At 39.9% G+C, this 18,531-nt stretch overlaps 1 protein-coding gene across 42 annotated transcripts in view; it reads left to right on the top strand.

The window, feature by feature from the left end:
• The window catches only part of SEC31A (SEC31 homolog A, COPII coat complex component), a 114,820-nt gene extending 99,468 nt beyond the window's left edge, over positions 1-15,352 (top strand). For all 42 annotated transcript variants that reach the window (XM_060187945.1, XM_060187944.1, XM_060187983.1 and 39 more), the window contains 4 exons: positions 2,143-2,406; positions 4,521-4,640; positions 10,907-10,978; positions 14,765-15,352. In XM_060187945.1, coding sequence (XP_060043928.1) covers positions 2,143-2,406; positions 4,521-4,640; positions 10,907-10,978; positions 14,765-14,944 — 636 coding nt within the window. In that variant the 3' untranslated portion in view covers positions 14,945-15,352. The remainder of the gene's footprint in view (positions 1-2,142; positions 2,407-4,520; positions 4,641-10,906; positions 10,979-14,764) is intronic.
• Positions 15,353-18,531: the final 3,179 nt, after the last annotated feature.

Raw genomic sequence — 18,531 nt, 5'->3', positions numbered from 1 at the left:
AGCAAACTTCACTTACCTTTCTAAAAGCAAAAATTACTGATTCACATATGAAAGTATATATATACACATTTAAAAAAAATATTTATTTGTTCCCTTTTGTTTCCCTTGTTGTTTTTTATTATTGTTGTAGTTGTTACTGTTGTTGCTATTGATGTTGTTGTTGTTAGGACAGAGAGAAATGGAGAGAGGAGGGGAAGACGGGGAGAGAAAGATAGATACCTGCAGACCTGCTTCACTACCTGTGAAGCGACCACCCTGCAGGTGGGGAGCCAGGAGCTTGAACCAGGATCTTTATACTGGTCCTTGTGCTTCACGCTACGTGCACTAAACCCGCTGTGCTACCACCTAACTCCCAACCCTTATTGTTTTATTGTTACAGTTATTGTTGTCATCATTGTTGGTTAGGACAGAGAGAAATGGAGAGAGGAGGGGAAAACAAAGGGGGAGAGAAAGAGATACCTGCAGACCTGCTTCACTGCTTGTGAAGCGACCCCCATGCAGGTGGGGAGCTGGGGACTCAAACTGGGATCCTTGTGCTGGTCCTTGCGCTTTGCTCCACCTGTGCTTAACTTGCTGCGCTACTACCCGACTCCCATGAAAGTATATTTTATCTTGCATCTTATAATCTATAGAGAAGAAGAAAAAAGATAGAAAAACAGTCTTATCAAGACCTTGCTCTGGTGATAGTGGTGTGAATTAAACTCCTTTTCACACTGGGTTAAGAGTACTTGGCGAGAAGAACAAGAACCCGCTCAAGGATCCTGGTTCGAGCCTCCACTCACTCCCCACCTACAGGGAGTCACTTCACAGGCGGTGAAGCAGGTCTGCAGGTGTCTATCTTTCTCTCTCCCTCTCTATCTTCCCTTCTTCTCTCAATTTCTTTTTCCTATCCAATAAAATTGGGGGGGAAATGACCACTAGGAGCGGTGGATTCATAGTGCCAACACCAAGCTCCAGTGATAATCCTGGAGGGGGAAAAAAAGAAAAGAGGCAAGATGTAAATTCCTAGTATATTTTTCAAAGAGTAAAAACCAGAATTTCAGTCATCCCGAATGATTTTTTTCTAAGGAATTACTTTGGTCTTTGGGTTCTAACAGCAATCATGAATTCGGTAATTATATTTTGGACTTTTCTGTAATGCATGTGATAGAAATGAAAATAGGGGATTGGGTGGTGGCGCAGCAGGTTAAGTGCACATGGCACAAAGCACAAGGACCGGTGTGAAGATCCCTGTTCGAGCCCCTGGCTCCCCACCTGTGGGGGAGTTGCTTCATAGGTGGTGAAGCACGTCTACAAGTGTCTGTCTTTCTCTCCCCCTCACTTCCCCATCTCTCTCCACTTCTCTCTGTCCTATCCAACAATGAGCAACATCAACAACAACAGTAATAACCAAAACAAGGCTACAACAAGGGCAACAAAACGGGGGAAAAGTGGCCTCAAGGAGCAGTGGTTTCACGGTATAGGCACTGAGCCCCAGCAATAACTCTGGAGGCAAAAAAAAAAAAAAAAAGAAATGAAAATAGGACTTGTGGCTAAACAGTGTTAGGTGTTCAGTGACTGTGACCCCTTTTTCTTTCTCCCTCAGCCATGTTCTACTACACCCCACCCCCCGTGGTGACCTTCTTCCTCTAGTACAGTAATGAGAGGCTGTACATAAAATTAGTAGATTATAATGAGTAAAAAACCCAAATTTAGACTAGCGGTAGTTTAGATTTAATTTACTGTGTTTTGGGTGATTGAATTGACAGGTGAATGATGTGTTTAAAAATCTGAGAAAAGGGTTTTACATTCTGATTACATTAGACACACATTCGTTATATGGTATTCCAGTATTGCTAGAATTCTCCATACTATTACACCTTCTCTAAAACAAAACAAACATGGTTTTGGTTCCTCATTATCAGGTCAAGACAAACGTGAAGTAATACAAGTTTGAGCTCTCCATGCATCTTAGCCAGATTAATTCTACTCAAGAAATCTACTCAAGAAATTTTATATAAAATTTCATATAAAAATATTTTACTACTGTTGGAACATTTTTTACTAACAATAAAGCAGTTTAATTCCCTTATATATAGCTGAGGAAATGCTGGTATCATTTTCTCTTACTTATCTTGCCTTTTATCTTCATTTTTTATAAAGGTGCCTGAAAACTTTATGCCGCCTGTTCCTATCACATCTCCAATCATGAATCCCTTGGGTGACGCCCAGTCACAGATGCTGCAGCAGCAACCTTCAACTCCAGTACCATTGCCAAGTCAAGCTTCATTTCCACAGCCACACCTTCCAGGTGGCCAGCCCTTCCATGGCATACAGCAGCCCATTGGTCAACCAGGCATGCCACCGTCTTTCTCAAAGCCCAATATTGAAGGTGCCCCAGGGGCTCCCATAGGAAATACTATCCAGGTAATATTAAATCTGTGGGAGTTTGGTGAGAAATTACTCTATTTCAGTACATTTCAAAAAATTAATTATTTTATTTATTGGATAAAGACAGCCAGAAATTGAGAGGAGGGGGGAGATAGGAAGGAAGGGATAAAGAGAGAGAGAGACAGACAGACCACTGGGGAAGCTTTCCTCCTGCAGGTGGAGACTGGGTATTTGAACCTGGGTCCTTGAGCATTGTAACATGTGTGCTCAACTAGGTGCACCGCCGCCCTGCCCCTTTTTAAAAAATTTAACGGTTTGAGCCCTAGCTCCCCACCTGCAGGGGAATCGCTTCACAGGTGGTGAAGCAGGTCTGCAGGTGTCTTTCTCTCCCCCTCTGTCTTCCCCTCCTCTGTCCATTTCTCTCTGTCCTATCCAACAACAACAGCTATGACAACAATAACAACCACAACAAGGGCAACAAAATGGGAAAAATGGCCTCTAGGAGCAGTAGATTTGTGGTGCAGGACCAAACCCCTGTGATAACCCTGGAGGCAAAAAAAAAAAAAATTAAATGTTAAACTTTTGGGGTTGCATCTTTATTATTTATCATTTGGAAAACAAAAAAACTATGAACTCTTTTAAGAGTTAGCCACTTATGTATGTAATTTTTCAGTTACATGATATATACAAACTGACTACAAGAGAGATATTTGCCAGTATTTGTTTACTGTAACTAGTTGCTATATTTCACTTGACCTATTCACAATTTAATGTTGGTTAAATCCATCCTTGTATCTAAGGTTGATAAGCTGAAACCAGTTTCAGAAGTTTTACTTTAAAATGTTAAGTGATAAGAGCTAATAATATAAACCTTATGTTCAGAAAGAGATAGGAATGAACATTTTTCTTAACCTCAGTTTTAAATAAGTCATTAAGTCTTGTTGACAAAGACTTGTGGAGAGAGGTTTAAAATCTCTCTCAAATTCCTATTTTTCTGTTGCCATCTGGTTCACACTATCTTTATTTTCAGCAATGCAGAGGCCTCTAATTCATCTGTTAGCCTATACTTTGAACTGTTTCAAATCTAAATCTGGCTTTATCTCATCTTTGTTGAAAACATTATAATAGGGAGAGATATCTCAGTAACTTGCACAAGAGGCTTTCATACCAGAGGTTCAGAGGTCCTAGTTTCAGTATCTAGCATAACCATAAACCAGAGCTGAATAAGAAGAAGGCAACTTTCTACTCTTCCTGAATTAAGACCAAAATATTTTTCCATACAGGATGTCAGCTCACATTCCTCCATGTTCCTGCCACATTGGCCTCCTTTTAATTTACTTATATAATGAACCTTCCTGTATATATGTTCCTCCCCTACTAGGTATGATTTTTTCCTTCTTCTGTTTAGGTAGTTACCTCCTAATTATCATTCTGATAAGTTTTCTTGAAGAGGGCCTTCTTCACTTAAATTGTAGGTATACGATAATGAACGAACTAATACATCAAACCTTAAGACCTAAAACATTCCTTATTTTTTGTGTGTGTGTGTTTAATAACACAGTAGTTTCTGCCATCTACACTTTGGCTTAATCTTGATAATACCTCAGTTAATGACTTCCAAGGTTCCAAAGAACAGAAGAATGCCAACATATGCAAAAAACGAGTCAACAGACAACCAGTTTTCTTTCCTGTCATCCAAACAGTCAGTTTTGTTACTGGTTTGTTCTTTTTTATTTCCTACTGACACAGGTTCACTTCCCATGAATTATATACGCTAGTGGTCAACATATGTTCCATACTTACTTGGGTACTTTCATATCCATTTCTGTTTGTAAGCACCACAGCTGAAGGAAGGGTCTTTTTCCCCCCCCAAATATCTATTTATTCCCTTTTGTTGTCCTTGTTATTTTTATTATTTTTTAAATTTTTATTTATAAAAAGGAAACAGTGACAAAAACCATAGAATTAAGAGGGATATAACTCCACACAAGGAAGATTATTTCAACCTTCTACTGGTTATCTGGTTTTTGTTTCTTACATCAGAGCTTTTCATTTACTTTTGAATAATAAGAAGGTTGGTTTCCTTTGATCACAGATTCAGGGTTGTGTAGAGGTAGCTTCTGTTCACTTTGTGATATTATTTCTTGCAGCATGTGCAGTCTTTGCCAACAGAAAAAATTACCAAGAAACCTATTCCAGATGAGCACCTTATCCTAAAGACCACATTTGAGAATCTTATTCAGCGCTGTTTCTCTTCAGCCACAGATCCTGTACGTATTATTTCCTATCCTTTTTTTAGTTAAAATAATTTTGGCCCCCAGAAATAACTCACCAGATAGGGTGTGTACCTTGCCATGCATGTGCTCCACATTGAAACCCCAGCACCACATGGAAGAGCTTAGGGTATCAGAGGACACCCTGGTGCTATGGTGGCTGCCTTGTTTCTCCTCACCCCCAATTTTAAATGAAAAAAATAGCCTAGAGTGGTGAAATTATGTGTGCATGTGTCTCAATCCCAAGTAGACAACATTTTAAAATAATGATAATCAGGCTGAATGGGAGTACACCTGATAGAGTTCAGGTTAGCCTGCACAGGGACCTGAGTTCAAGCCTCTGGTTCCCCTGAAGTGGGAGAGGGTGGACTTAACGAACAGTGGAGTGGTGCTGCAGGTGTCTGTCTTCCTTTCTCCCACATTCTATTTGTCTTTGTCATCTATCAGAGAAGAAAGGGGGAAAAAATATTTTTTTAATTCCATTGATAATGGAGGTGTACAGGCCCCAGTGTTAGCCCTGGTGGCCAAAAAAAAAAAAAAGATGATTATTATAATCCTTTATAGAGCTTTTCTATAGCTGTTTCTTAAAGGAAATTAAGTCAAAAAGCAGTTAGGTAATACTCAAAGTCAGAACCAAAATTAAGACCCAGTCTGGCTGCAGAATTCATGCTCTTATCTGTTATCCTGCATTGCTTTTCATCAGCACACCTGGTGTGTAGAACAGAATGGTGGGATACAAAGAATTTTGTTTAGACTGACTAGCTTTCTTTATTGCCACCAGGTTTATCACTGGGGCTTAGTGCAACTGCAGCGGGTTTTTGTTTGTTTGTTTTATCTTTTTCTTTTTCCTTTTTGATAGAGACAGAGAGAAATTGAGAGATAAGGGAGATATAGAGAAGGAGAGAGGAAAATAGACACTTGGAGCACTGCTTCCCCACTCATGAAGCTTCCCCCTGATTGGAGAGACCAGGGGCCTTGAACCCAGCCTTTTACATGGTAATGTGTGAGATCTGCTGGGTGTGCTGTCACCTGGCCCCTAGAGTTTCTTTTTTAAAAAAAATGTTTGTTTGTTTGTTTATTCCCTTTTGTTGCCTTTGTTGTAGTTATTGTTGTTGGATAGGACAGAGAGAAATGGAGAAAGGAGGGGAAGACAAAGGGGGAGAGAGAAAGATAGACACCTGCAGATCTGCTTCACCACCTGTGAAGCGACTCCCCTGTAGGTGGCGAGCCGAGGGCTCGAACCCGGATCCTTACGCCAGTCCTTGTGCTTTGTACCACCTGTGTTTAACCCACTGCGCTACCACCCAACTTGCCCCTAGAGTTTCTTTCTTTTTTTTAAGATTTTATTTATTTCCTAATGAGAAAAATAGGCAGAGAGAAAGAACCAGATATCACTCTGGTACATGTGCTGCCGGGGATTGAACTCAGGACCTGCTTGAGCTTGTTTGGAGGTTCTAGCAGGGAACGCAGCTACTCTTATACTGTCGACTGAAGACCGGTCCGTCTCTGTTAGGGGAAGGCCTTCCTCTTGGACCAAGCGCACAGCTTCAGGAGGGACACACATGGAGCAGTGAGGGAGGAAGGGGACACCCACCTAGCCAGCCAGATCAGCCGAATCAACCCTGGCGATCAATGGGGTGACAGATGTCGCAGCCAGATCACCCTCACATCCTACCCCTAGAGTTTTCTTTTTGAACTTCCAGTGAAGCTTTTAAAGAAAAGTAGTCTTAGGACCAGGGAAATAACTCAGCTAGTAAATCATAGAACATTGCATGGCCTGCAGCTCCAAGTTCAAGCCCTGGCTTCACATGCACCAGAGTGGTTCTATGATTTCTCTCTCCCTCTCATGTATCTATATATCTCATCTGAAATAAAATATTTTAAGTAAATATTTTTTAAAAAGCTGTTAAATGTTTGAGATAGTGGAGTCATTCATAGTTCAAGCAACTAATTTTGTTTAGTTTACTAAGAGAATGCCTATGTATTAACAACAACAAAAATTCCACAAAACCAGTCTTACTTTAGATGAAATTTCATTTTTTTGCCAACGAACATTGAATATTTTTATTTAGCCACTGGCCACTATCTACTCAGTAAAACAGCATCTGGAATTTGTTTTATTAAACAGTGAGTATTAATATGTGTAGCCTTCTGCTAGTCTTCTAGCTAGACTACTTCCATAAAGACTAAAAGGCATCCTAGCAATTGGGAGGGGTTTTTATTTTTTTTATTATTATTATTTTAATTTATTGGGTAAAGACAGAGACATTGAGAGGAGAGGAAGAGATAGAAAGACAGAGAGACAACTGTAGCACTGCTTTACCACTTGCAAAGCTTTCCCCCGGCAAGTGGGGGCCAGGAGCTTGAATCTGGGTCTTTAAACATGTCCACTCAACCAAGTGTGCCACCATACCACCACCTGGTCCCGGGAGAAGATATGTACACATCACATGTCTGACAAGGGATTGATACTGGAAACAAAGAAATTATGCATCTCAACAACAAAATGGCAACTCAATAAAAAAATTAAGCAAAAGATTTGAATAGGCAGTTCTTTAAAGATATTCAGAGACTGGTAAGATAGCTCAATTGTACAGTATACGTGCTTTGTCATACATATGATCCAGATTTGAACCTGTCCTCCACCATTCCACTGCACTTGAGGAAACTTGGCTACTGCAGTATCTTTCCTTCTGTGTTTTTGTCTTTTTCTCTATTTGAAAAGTTAGATCCAGAGCATAGAAGCCCCAGCAGTAACCAAGGGAGTGGGGGAAATATATATATTTTTTCCAGAAGACCCACAGACATAAGAAAACAATGTTTCACATCACTTGTCATTAGAGAAATGCAAATTAAAGCCACACTGAGAACTTCATGCCTGTGTGAATGGCCTACATCAAAACAGGAAATGACAGATGTTGGCAAGAATGTGGGGAGAAAATAACTCTGATCTGTTGTTGGTAATTCAGACTTGGGCAGCCCCTATGGAAAACAGTATGAAGAGCCTCTAAGTGAAAATGGAAATACCTTATGCTCTAGCAATGCCACTCTTAGGCATTTATGTCAAAGACATGAAAGCACTAATTCAGGAAGTTATATGTACCCTATGTTCATAGCTGCATTATTCACAATATGGAAGCAACCTAAATGCTCATTGACAGAAGACTTCAAGTTGTGGGATATATATTCTAAAGTGATGCTACTATGTCTTTCAGAACAAAGTAGATGCAACTAGAGGCGAACATGCAAAATGAAGTAAGAGGTGAAAGACAGCTACTAGTTGGTTTCACTCACTTGTATAATATAGACAAGTAAAACAAACACTTTGGAAAATAATAATAATGAGAACCATGGAGATAGCACAGTGGTTTGTATACTAAGCTTTTCATGCCCAAGGCCCCAGAGGCACAAAGGTCATTCCCCGACACTACTGTAAGCCAGAGGTAGGCAGTGCTCCTCTCTCTTTTATTGAAATGATTTTTTAAAAAAACTAATAGAAATGAAGGAGCTGGAGTGAAAACTTAATGGTTATGCAAAAGACTTTAATGCCTGAGGTTCTGAGGTCCCAAGTTCAATCCCTAGTACCACCATAAGCCAGAGCTGAGCAGTGCTTTGGTCTCTGTCTCTGTGTATCTTTCTCATTAAAATAAATACATTATTTATATATATATATATATATATATATATATATTTTTTTTTTTTGCCTCCAGGGTTATTGCTGGGGTGCAGTGCCTGCACCATGAATCCACTGCTCCTGGAGGTCATTTTTCCTCCTTTTGTTGCCCTTGTTGTAGCCTTGTTGTGGTTATTACTGTTGTTGATGTTGTTCGTTGTGGGATAGGACAGAGAGAAATGGAGAGAGGAGGGGAAGACGGGGAGAAAAAGATAGACACCTGCAGACCTGCTTCACCACCTGTGAAGTGACTCCCCTATAGGTGGGGAGCCGGGGGCTCGAACTGGGATCCTTATGCCGAATCTTATGCTTTGTGCCACGTGCGCTAACCCACTGCACTACCGCCCGACCCCCAATAAAATATTTTTTTAAACTAGTATTGAGAGCCAGCATGATGGCTTACCTGGAAGATCATCTGCTTTGCTATGTGCACAACTCAGGGTAAAGTCCCATGACACTGGGGTAAGCTTCAGTGATATGGTGTCACTTTTTCTTGCTCCTTGTCTGAATAAAAGTCAACATACAGTGTTAAAGCCCCAAAGATGACAGAAAAAGCAGCCAGTTTGTCTTAGACTTTGTAAAAACTATGTTGGTTATCAGGGACATGGGGGACAGAAACTTCAGTAGCAGGTGCAATGAGTTATACATACACATGAAACTATATTTTTGTAAAGCATTGCTCAATAATAATAATAACTTCTTAAATTTATTTTTACTATCTTTATATATTGGGATAAAACAGCCAGAAATTGAGAGGGAAAGGGAAGATAAAGAGGGAGAGAGAGACAGACAGATCTGTAACACTGCTTAATCACTCACAAAGCTTTCCCCTTGCAGGTGGGGATTAGGGGCTTGAACCTTGTTTCTTGCACATTATAGCGTGTGCTCAACCAGGTGTGCTACCACCCAGCCCCATAATAAAAACTTTTAGGGACCCAGGAGTTAGTTCACCTGGTAGAATTCACATAATACCATCTATGAATACCTGGATTTGAGCCCTGGCACAGAGCAAGTTTCACAAATAATGGAACAGTGCTATGGTTTTTCTCCTCATTGTCTCTCATTCTGTATCTGTCAGTAGTAGAATTGTGTAGGAATGGAACCCCAGCGATAACCCAAGTGGCAAAAAATAAAAACAGAGGCATCCTAATAAAAATGTGGGATGCCCCCTGTCCTTCCTTAAGCATGAATCAGGACAGAGAAGTTGGGAGGACACTTAGTAAAATGGCCCACCTCGGTCCATTTTTGTTGAACTTCCCATACATTTTGTTGAAGTTCTCATACCTTCTCGGTCCACGAAAAACCTAAACAGAAGAGTACCACAAAAGATAAACAGAAGGCTGGGCGGTGGCACAGTGGGATAAGCACACATGGCGCAAAGCACAAAGATTGGCCTAAGGAGACTGGTCCGAGCCCCCAGCTCCCCACCTGCAGGGGAGTCGCTTCACAGGCGGTGAAGCAGGTCTGCAGGTGTCTATCTTTCTCTCCCCTCTCTCTCTGTCTTCCCCTTCTCTCTCCATTTCTCTCTGTCCTATCTAAAAACAATAACAGTAATAACAACAACGTTAAACAAGGGCAACAAAAGGGAAAAAATGGCCTCCAGCAGCAGTGGATTTGTAGTGCAGGCACTGAGTCCCAGTTGTAAACCTGGAGGGAGAAAAAAAAAATATATATATATATACACACACATATATATTTCTTTGTTTAAAAAAGAAAAAGAAATAAGCAAATTCCTATAATTCCTATGGCTAGTTGGGTTAGAAGTTCTAACATCCTATTCTGCCTCATTGCCCTTGCCCCTCGTAACAGGGCTTCTGCTAGTTTTGCTTTGTTTTTGCCACAGGGGTTATCCCTGGAACTTAGTACCTGCATGATGGTGTACCACTCCTGGTATGAGGCAGAGAGTTATTAAAGAGGAAGGGAAATGGAGGAGGGATACTTGCAGCATCGCTCTACTATTCTAATGTTTCAGTCTGCAGGTGGAGACCAGGAGCTTGAACCCAGGTCCTTGCTCATGATTGTGTGCATGTTCTACTGGGTGAGCCATCACCCAATCCCTGCAGGGAGTTAACTCTGAGCAAAGACTATGACCACAAGTCCACTTGAATCAGTAGCACCCATGATTTGCAAAATCTACAGCTGACCTTCTTTTTTATAGTATACTGACCCATTGCTACCTCCAGACAGTCTTTCCTGTTGCTTCACACACCTTGTCAGGAGGTTTGCTTCCCACATTCCCTGTGCACACCAGAAGGAATCTTGTTCTCTCTTGATCCCACCCCCTTAATAGATCATCTTACCTGGTCTAGTAGTCTCTTCAAGTTCTCCTTCTTGGTTCTCTCCTTTCGTATATAAAAATGAAACTTCTGGGGTGTGTGTGTGTGTTTTGTAGAAAACTGAAAAAATTTATGCATGTACTTATATTTACTGTAAACCATCCCCCCCAGTAAAATTTAAAAATAAATATTGATGTATTTAAAAAAACATACAAAAAATGAAGCTGTTAAATATTGTGAATGTTAGGTTTTGTGAAATAACACAGCACATTCCTTGACTACAAGTTAATTGTACTTTTTTCTCTCTCTTTCAGCAAACCAAAAGGAAGCTAGATGATGCCAGCAAACGTTTGGAGTTTCTATATGATAAACTTAGGGAACAGACAGTAAGTTTGTGTGTGTGTGTGTGTGTGTGTGTGTTTGGAGGTGGGGTTATGACAATGACTTATGCCTAGTTGTTAGTAAAATAAGTGCTTCGCCATTTCCTCACAGGTAGTATGGTTGGGGACAGGATTGCCATGATAATTGTAGAACGGGCTTTGCTCTGTCTTAACTTTTAATTCATTGAGGTTGAGGGAGTAAGAATGTATGTAGGAGGGGCAGAAAGATCGAAGGGATGTTAACCTTCTTATGATGAGGAATAAAAATACAAATTATCCTGTGTTTACCCTAAGGCAGCTGACCTTCTATTCATTTTAGTGTCCTTTCACTCAGAAAACCAGAAAATGAACAGATAATTTTGTTTTGCAAAGACCAAATCTATAATCTTACTCATAATCTAAAACTTCTAATCTTTCTAGACCACTTACTATGGGAAGCAAAGTCAGGTATAACCACACAATGAGCAAAAGAATGCACTATAATTGTGAAGATAGCCAGTAGTAAGGAATAAAATGCATTATATCTGATTTCGTGTAGCTACTTCCATTTCTTTCTAAAATTAGTTTGTTTTTATTAATGAAAGTAATGGGATAGGTTAGAGTAAAAGAACTGGGACTTTTTTTTATGTTTTCAAATGTCAGCAACCCTCTCTCCTAATAAGAAAAAAATAATAGCCATTTATCTCATAAAAACCAAACCAGAAAACGTTGAAACATTGGAAGTGGTATCATCCATGAACTGATCCAAAAATTTTTTCTCTCAAAAGTATGGACATGTAAGCCACATAACGATATAAATAAAAATAGGTTGTAAAAAAAAAAAAAATAGGTTGTGGGCCGCAGTTAGTAGGCTCCCTGAATTGCCATGCAGATTACCCAGGTTGAGCTCTGGCACTATAAGGGAGGAAGTTTTTTTGTTTTTGTTTTTCCTATTTTATTAAAAATTGAGAGACAAAGAAAAATTGAGAGGAGGGGCAAGTTATAGGGGGAAAGAGAAAAATAGACACCTGCAGACCTGGTGAAGTATCATGAAGTGTCTCTACTGCAGGTGGTGAGTAGGAGCTCAAATCCCAGTCCTTACACATATGCTCTAAATCAGTTGCAGCACCACCCAGCAACCATGGAGGAAGCTTTATTGCTGTGATGCCTCTTACTGTCTCTGCCTGAATAAAAAAAAAAATTTCCAGAGTGGTGAAATATATAAATTCCCAGTTAAGACCAAAAAACAAACAAACAAAGGCCTATAGGCTTTATGGGTCTAAGAGTTGTTATCAGAATTATAAAAAAGCTTTATGGGGAATTGGGTGGTAGCACAGCAGGATAAGTGCACATGGTGTAAAGCGCAAAGACCAGCGTAAGCATCCCAGTTTGAGCCCCTGGCTACCCACTTTCAGGGGGAGTCGCTTCACAAGTGGTGAGGCAAGTCTGCAGGTATCGATCTTTCTCTCCCCCCTCTGTCTTCCCCTCCTCTCTCCATTTCTCTCTGTCCTATCTAACAACGACATCAATAATAACTACAACAATAAAACAACAAGGGCAACAAAAGGGAATAATTTAAAAAAAAAAGAAGCTTTATGAATTGGCAAATTGCAGCCAACAGTTGACGTAGTAGTAGAGCATTGGATTTAAAGGGTTGAGATCCTGAGTTCAATCCCTCGCATGTTCTGGAGTGATTTTCTGGCTCTCCTTGTTTTTCTCATGTAATTACTAAGTAATTACATCTTTAAAAAAGAATAGGCCCATTGAATACATGATGAAGACTATCTCCTTACTGTTGGAAGTGGACCAAAAGTTCAGAGCTTTTCTAATTTCTCTTGCAGATAATTTTATAGAAAAAAATAAAAATTGGGCCCTGACTTAAAAAAAATCTTTTTATCCCCCCCCGCTTTTTTTTTATTTCTGTCATTACTGAGGTTTCAGTGCTCAAGACTAACCTCTTAACTTTTTTTCCAGATAGAAAGAGTTAAAGGTGGGGGCCAGGCAGTGGTGCAGCCTGGTTAACTGCTCACACTACAGTGTGCAAGGACCCAGGTTCAAGCCCCTGGTCCCTACCTGCAGGGGGAAAGCTTCACAAGTGGTGAAGCGGGCTACAAGTGTCTCTCTATCTTTCTCCATCTCTATTTCCCCCTCCCCTTAGTTTCTTTCTGTCTCTATCCAATAATAAATAATTAAAAATTAAAATAAAAAAAAGAGCTAGAAGGACAGAGCTAAAGACTGTAGCCCCAAAGCTTCCCTCAGTATGGTTGGGGCAGGACTCAACTGGGCCATATGCATGACAAAGCAAGCACACTATTCCAGTGAGCTATCTTGCTGCCTGGATCCCCCTTCCTTCTCCCTTCCACTCCACACCCGCCCCTTCCTTTCTCATTTAGTTATTGTACCTGAGAGGTAGCATAATAGTATTCCATAGACTTTATGCTTGAGCCTCTTGAGCTTCAATCCCTGTTACCATAAGTCAGAGATAAGCAATGCTCTGAAATTAATTAAATAATTCTTTAACAAGAAAAAACCGGAGGATCATCCCAGCATATATGTTGCTGGGAATGAAATTCCATACCTCATGCTTGAGGCTCCCAACATTCTTTTTTTGAATTTTTTTATTATTATTTTCCCTTTTGTTGCCCTTGTTTTTTATTGTTGTTGTGGTTATTATTGTTGTTGATGATGATGTTGTCATCGTTGGATAGGACAGAGAGAGATGGAGAGAAGAGGGGAAGACAGAGAGGGGGAGAGAAAGAGAAACACCTGCAGACCTGCTTCACCACCTGTGAAGCGACTCCCCTGCAGGTAGGGAGCGGGGGGGGGGGGGTAGGGGGCTCGAACCAAAATCTTTATATCAGTCCTTGTGCTTCACGCCACATGCACTTTACTTACTGCTACCGCCCAACCCCCAGCTCCCAACGTTCTATCCACTGTGCCACCTCCTCAGGTCAACTCCTTCATTCACGAACATGCACACGCATACTCACACACACTAGACATAGGCTATATCTAAAGTAATAGCATTCAAGCTCTTATTATAGGGATCAGCATTCATGTTGGGGTAGGAAGTCTAATTTCCTTTTAAAAATATATTTATTTTGGGAGTCGGGTGGTAGCGCAGCGGGTTAAGTGCACATGGTGCTAAGTGCAAGGACAGGCATAAGGATCCCGGTTTGAGCCCCCAGCTCCCCACCTGCAGGGGAGTCGCTTCTCAAGCGGTGAAGCAAGTCTGCAGGTATCTGTCTTTCTCTCCCCTTCTCTGTCTTCCCCTCCCCCTCCATTTCTCTCTGTCCTATCTAACAACAATGACATCAATAACAACAACGATAATAACTACAACAATAAAACAAGGGCAACAAAAAGGAATAAATATTTTAAAAAATATTTATTTTATTTATTACATATGATAGTGTTTCACCTGAGGCAGGTAAAAGTGGGAGGGGAAGAACCCTATTCTAGAGTATGTGGTTCTGGGGATCAAACTGGGAACCTCGGGCATGAAAGATTGATGTTTTACCAGTTGAATCATTTCCCCACTGCAAGAAATCTAGCCTCTTTTCTATAAGAAATGACTTGGCTTACTATCACACCTGTATAGTTCATAATTGGTTTCCTTAAATTGTCATTTTGTTTTAGTTCTAAATGACAACCTAAGGGTTCTTTGGTCTAAGAAGTTGTTTCTAGAAATACTAAGTAGCTTATTTACTTTTATAATGTTTATCTCAAGCACTCAAGTATTGGAGTTTAATGTTTATGGAGGGTCCCATTCTCTCTTAACTTATTTTTCTCTTGCTTTCTGCTTTATTTTAGCTCTCACCAGCTATCATCAGCGGCTTACACAACATCGCAAGGAGTATTGAGACACGAAACTACTCAGAAGGACTGAATACCCACACCCATATTGTTAGCACCAGCAACTTTAGTGAGATCTCTGCTTTCATGCCAGTTCTCAAGGTTGTTCTAACCCAGGCCAATAAGCTGGGTGTCTAAAAGGACAGCTTTACTTCCAGCCAATACTGTCATTTTTCCAAAGAAATGTTTAAAAAAAAATTATAAGATATGGTCCAATCTTCATTAGCATGTTTCTGTAGCAGCCAGTCAAAGCATTGGCACTATTTCTGCAGATACACATAGAACTGCTGAAAATGCTGGTACTTCCTTTTGTTTTAATCTTTTATTGCCCATGATGATTTTCCTATTCTGCGAAAAGTCTATTTCTTGGATTACACTTAGTATGACTTCCTGGAGTATTCTGGAAAACAGAGGTTTTCAACCCTGAGGATACTTTTTGTACAGAATGGATCCAGTATGTAAAAAAGCAAAGCTAAAACTAAATTTCTTTCATGTCCTCCTTATTTTATCCATGCCTGTCAGATTAAAGTATATAATCCTATTCCATGTGTATGTAGTCTTTTTTTTTTTTTTTTTAAACAGCTGCTCACAGTTTAGTTTAAACACTATTTTTTTGTGTCTTGGTCTTAACTCTATTCCTGAATAGCTAAATCTAAAGGCTGCTACGTATATTTTAGTACATGTTAATGAAAAGTGGAAGCACTAGCTTTGACTATAAGAAAAAAGGTTTTCATTCTGTAGAATGCATTGAACTTTTTTCTATTAATAAATGTTTCAATATTCTGTTTGCATCTTAAAATTGAATTGTCTCTAATTTATGTTTAGAGATTTATCTTTTTTTGAAAAGATGGTGCCAAGAAGTAAACTTAGAACTTCAAGCATGCTTGATATCAGAGCCCAGATTTTATTTTATATTTTTAGGAAGGAAAGACACCCAAGCACCTTTCCACTATTCATAAGCTGTTTTCATCCTTAGTACTGTCATGTGTTGGAATTCAAACCCAAGGCCTCAGACATGAAAGCCATGCATTCTGTCACTGAGGTACCGCCTAGAACTCCATATGTCTTTTTTTTTTTTTTTTCATTTTTTAAGTTACCTATTTATTAGCTTTTAGATTTAAGGATGGGGTGGGGGGGGCACTATGATTTTTCTTAACCTTTTTAGTCAGTCGTATTTTTCAGCCATGTTTCTCTGGCATGTGACTTTGTTATATTACTATCAGTCTTAAAAATACTAGTATGGCAGGGCAGAGGGTAGATAGCATAATGGTTATGCAAACAGACTCTGATGCCTGAGACTCCAGCGCCCCAGGTTTCATCTACCACACCACCATAAGCCGGAACTGAACAGTGTTCTGGTAAAGAAAAAAAAAAAAACAAGTAAAAAAATAGTATGGCAAATAAAATTTAGTTGCTAATTATCTTTTGTTATTTATACCGCTTTACCTAAGAGGACTAGAAAACTAGAAATCAATACTGTGACTACCATGAAAATAGAGGTACTGTTTCAAAGAGTAAGAGTTATTCACCAGGCTTTTTGCAACTGAGTGAAATTGAACTGTCACCATTTCCTTTGCTAGAGCACCCTACTCATCGAATAAAAAGTCTTATAAAGTGGCGTGTGTTTGAGCATTCACACTACCACGTTCAATAACCTGGATTTGAACCCCCACTTACCACCTGCAGTGGGGAAGCTTTACAACCTGTGAAGTAGGACTGCAGATATCTTTCTATTTCCCCCTTCCCTCAGTTTCTCTCTGTACTATCAAATGAAAAGGAAAAGATGGTCACCAGGAGCAGTGGGTTTGGAATGCTGGCACTGAACCCTAGCTATAACCTTGGTCACAACAGAAAAATAAATTGGGTTTTCTTCTTCTTCTGACTTAGTGTTTGCATAAAGGAACATCACCAGCTTTTTAAAAAATGATTTAATATATTGTTTTACAAAATTATAATAGGCATGATTCTACACTTTTCCTACCACCAGAGTTCTTTTTTTAAAAAAAATATTTATTTATTTATTCCCTTTTGTTGCCCTTGTTTTTATTGTTGTAGTTATTATTGTTATTGTCGTTGTTGGATAGGACAGAGAGAAATGGAGAGAGGAGGGGAAGACAGAGAGGAGAGAAAGATAGACACCTGCAGACCTGCTTCACCGCCTGTGAAGCGACTCCCCTGCAGGTGGGGAGCCGGGGCTCGAACCGGGATCCTTATGCTGGTCCTTGTGCTTTGCGCCACCTGCGCTTAACCTGTTGCGCTACAGCCCAACTCCCCACCAGAGTTCTGTGTCCCCATTCCCTCCACTGAAAAACCACATTCGTTCCAAGATCACAGATATGGGTTAACTATTATTTCTATAACTATCTATCTACATTTTTATATATTTGCCCATTTTTTTCTGTGGCCTTGCCTTCCTTTCCTAAGTCACACTACTTCTGGTGTCCTTTTTTTTTTTTTTTTTTTCTTCTCCTTCCTCTTCTCTCTCCAGATCCTGATGGAATTGGAATTCAGAGTCCTCTGGCCATCTTTACCTAACACTTACCCTCTGGGAGTATAGGCAAAAATTCTTTGTGGGGTGCAGAAGGTGGAAGATCTGGCTTCTATAAAATGGCTTATCTGCTAGATATGGGAATTGAATTGATCCATATTCCAAGCCTGTTTCTATCTTTTCTTAGTGGGGTAGGGCTCTGGAGAGGTGAGGTTCTGGGACACATTGGTGAGGTCATCTGCCCAGGAGTTAAGGATAAAATTGTAGCATTCACATCTTGATCACTGACTTTTGTATGTTAATTTTGTAGCCTGACACCTTATTATATTGCCTGATAATTTCCAGGAGCTTCCTACTGGATTCTTTAGGTTTTTCTATGTACTATCATATCATCTGCAAATAGTGACAGTTTGACCTTCCAATCTGTATCTCTTTCATTCCTTGCTCTTGCCTGATTGCTATGGGAAGAACTCCAGAAATCTGTCCCATCACTATAGCAGCGAAAACAATAAAGTATCTAGGAATAAGCCTAACAAAAGAAGTGAAAGACTTGTATACTGAAAATTATGAGTCACTATTCAAGGAAATAGAAAAAAATACAAAGAAATGAAAAGGTATTTCATGGTCATGGATTAAAAGTTTTACATCATCAAAATGAATATTCTACACAGAGCCATATACAGATTTAATGCAATCCTTTTCAAGGTCCCACTTTTTTTTACTCCAGGGTTATTGCTGGGCTCAGTGCCTGCACTATGAGTCCACTGCTCCTGGAGGCTATTTTTCCCTTTTGTTGCCCTTGTTGTTTATCATTGTTGTCATTATTATTTTTGCTGTCGTTGTTGGATAGGACAGAGAGAAATCAAGAGAGGAGGGGAAGACAAAAAAGGAGAGAGACCTGCTTCACTGCTTGTGAAATGACCCCACTGCAGGTGGGAAGCTGGGGGCTAGAACTGGGATCCTTATGTCAGTCTTTGTGCTTTGTACCATGTATTCTTTTTTTAATGTATTTTGTTTAATTAATTAATTAATTTTGTCTCCAGGATTATTGCTGAGACTCAGTGCCTGCAGGATGAATCCACTGCTCCTGGAGTCTATTTTTCCCCTTTGTTGCCCTTGTTGTTTATCATTATTGTTATTGTTGTTGGTATTGCTGTCATTGTTGGATAGGACAGAAAGATGAGGGAAGAGACAGGGAGAGAAAGATAGAAAGTTAGACAGACAGATGGGAGAGAGA

This window comes from Erinaceus europaeus, chromosome 3, assembly GCF_950295315.1.
Source record: "Erinaceus europaeus chromosome 3, mEriEur2.1, whole genome shotgun sequence".
Lineage (NCBI taxonomy): Eukaryota > Metazoa > Chordata > Mammalia > Eulipotyphla > Erinaceidae > Erinaceus > Erinaceus europaeus.
Note: the sequence above shows the minus strand (reverse complement) of the source record. Positions and strands in the feature narration are given on the sequence as shown.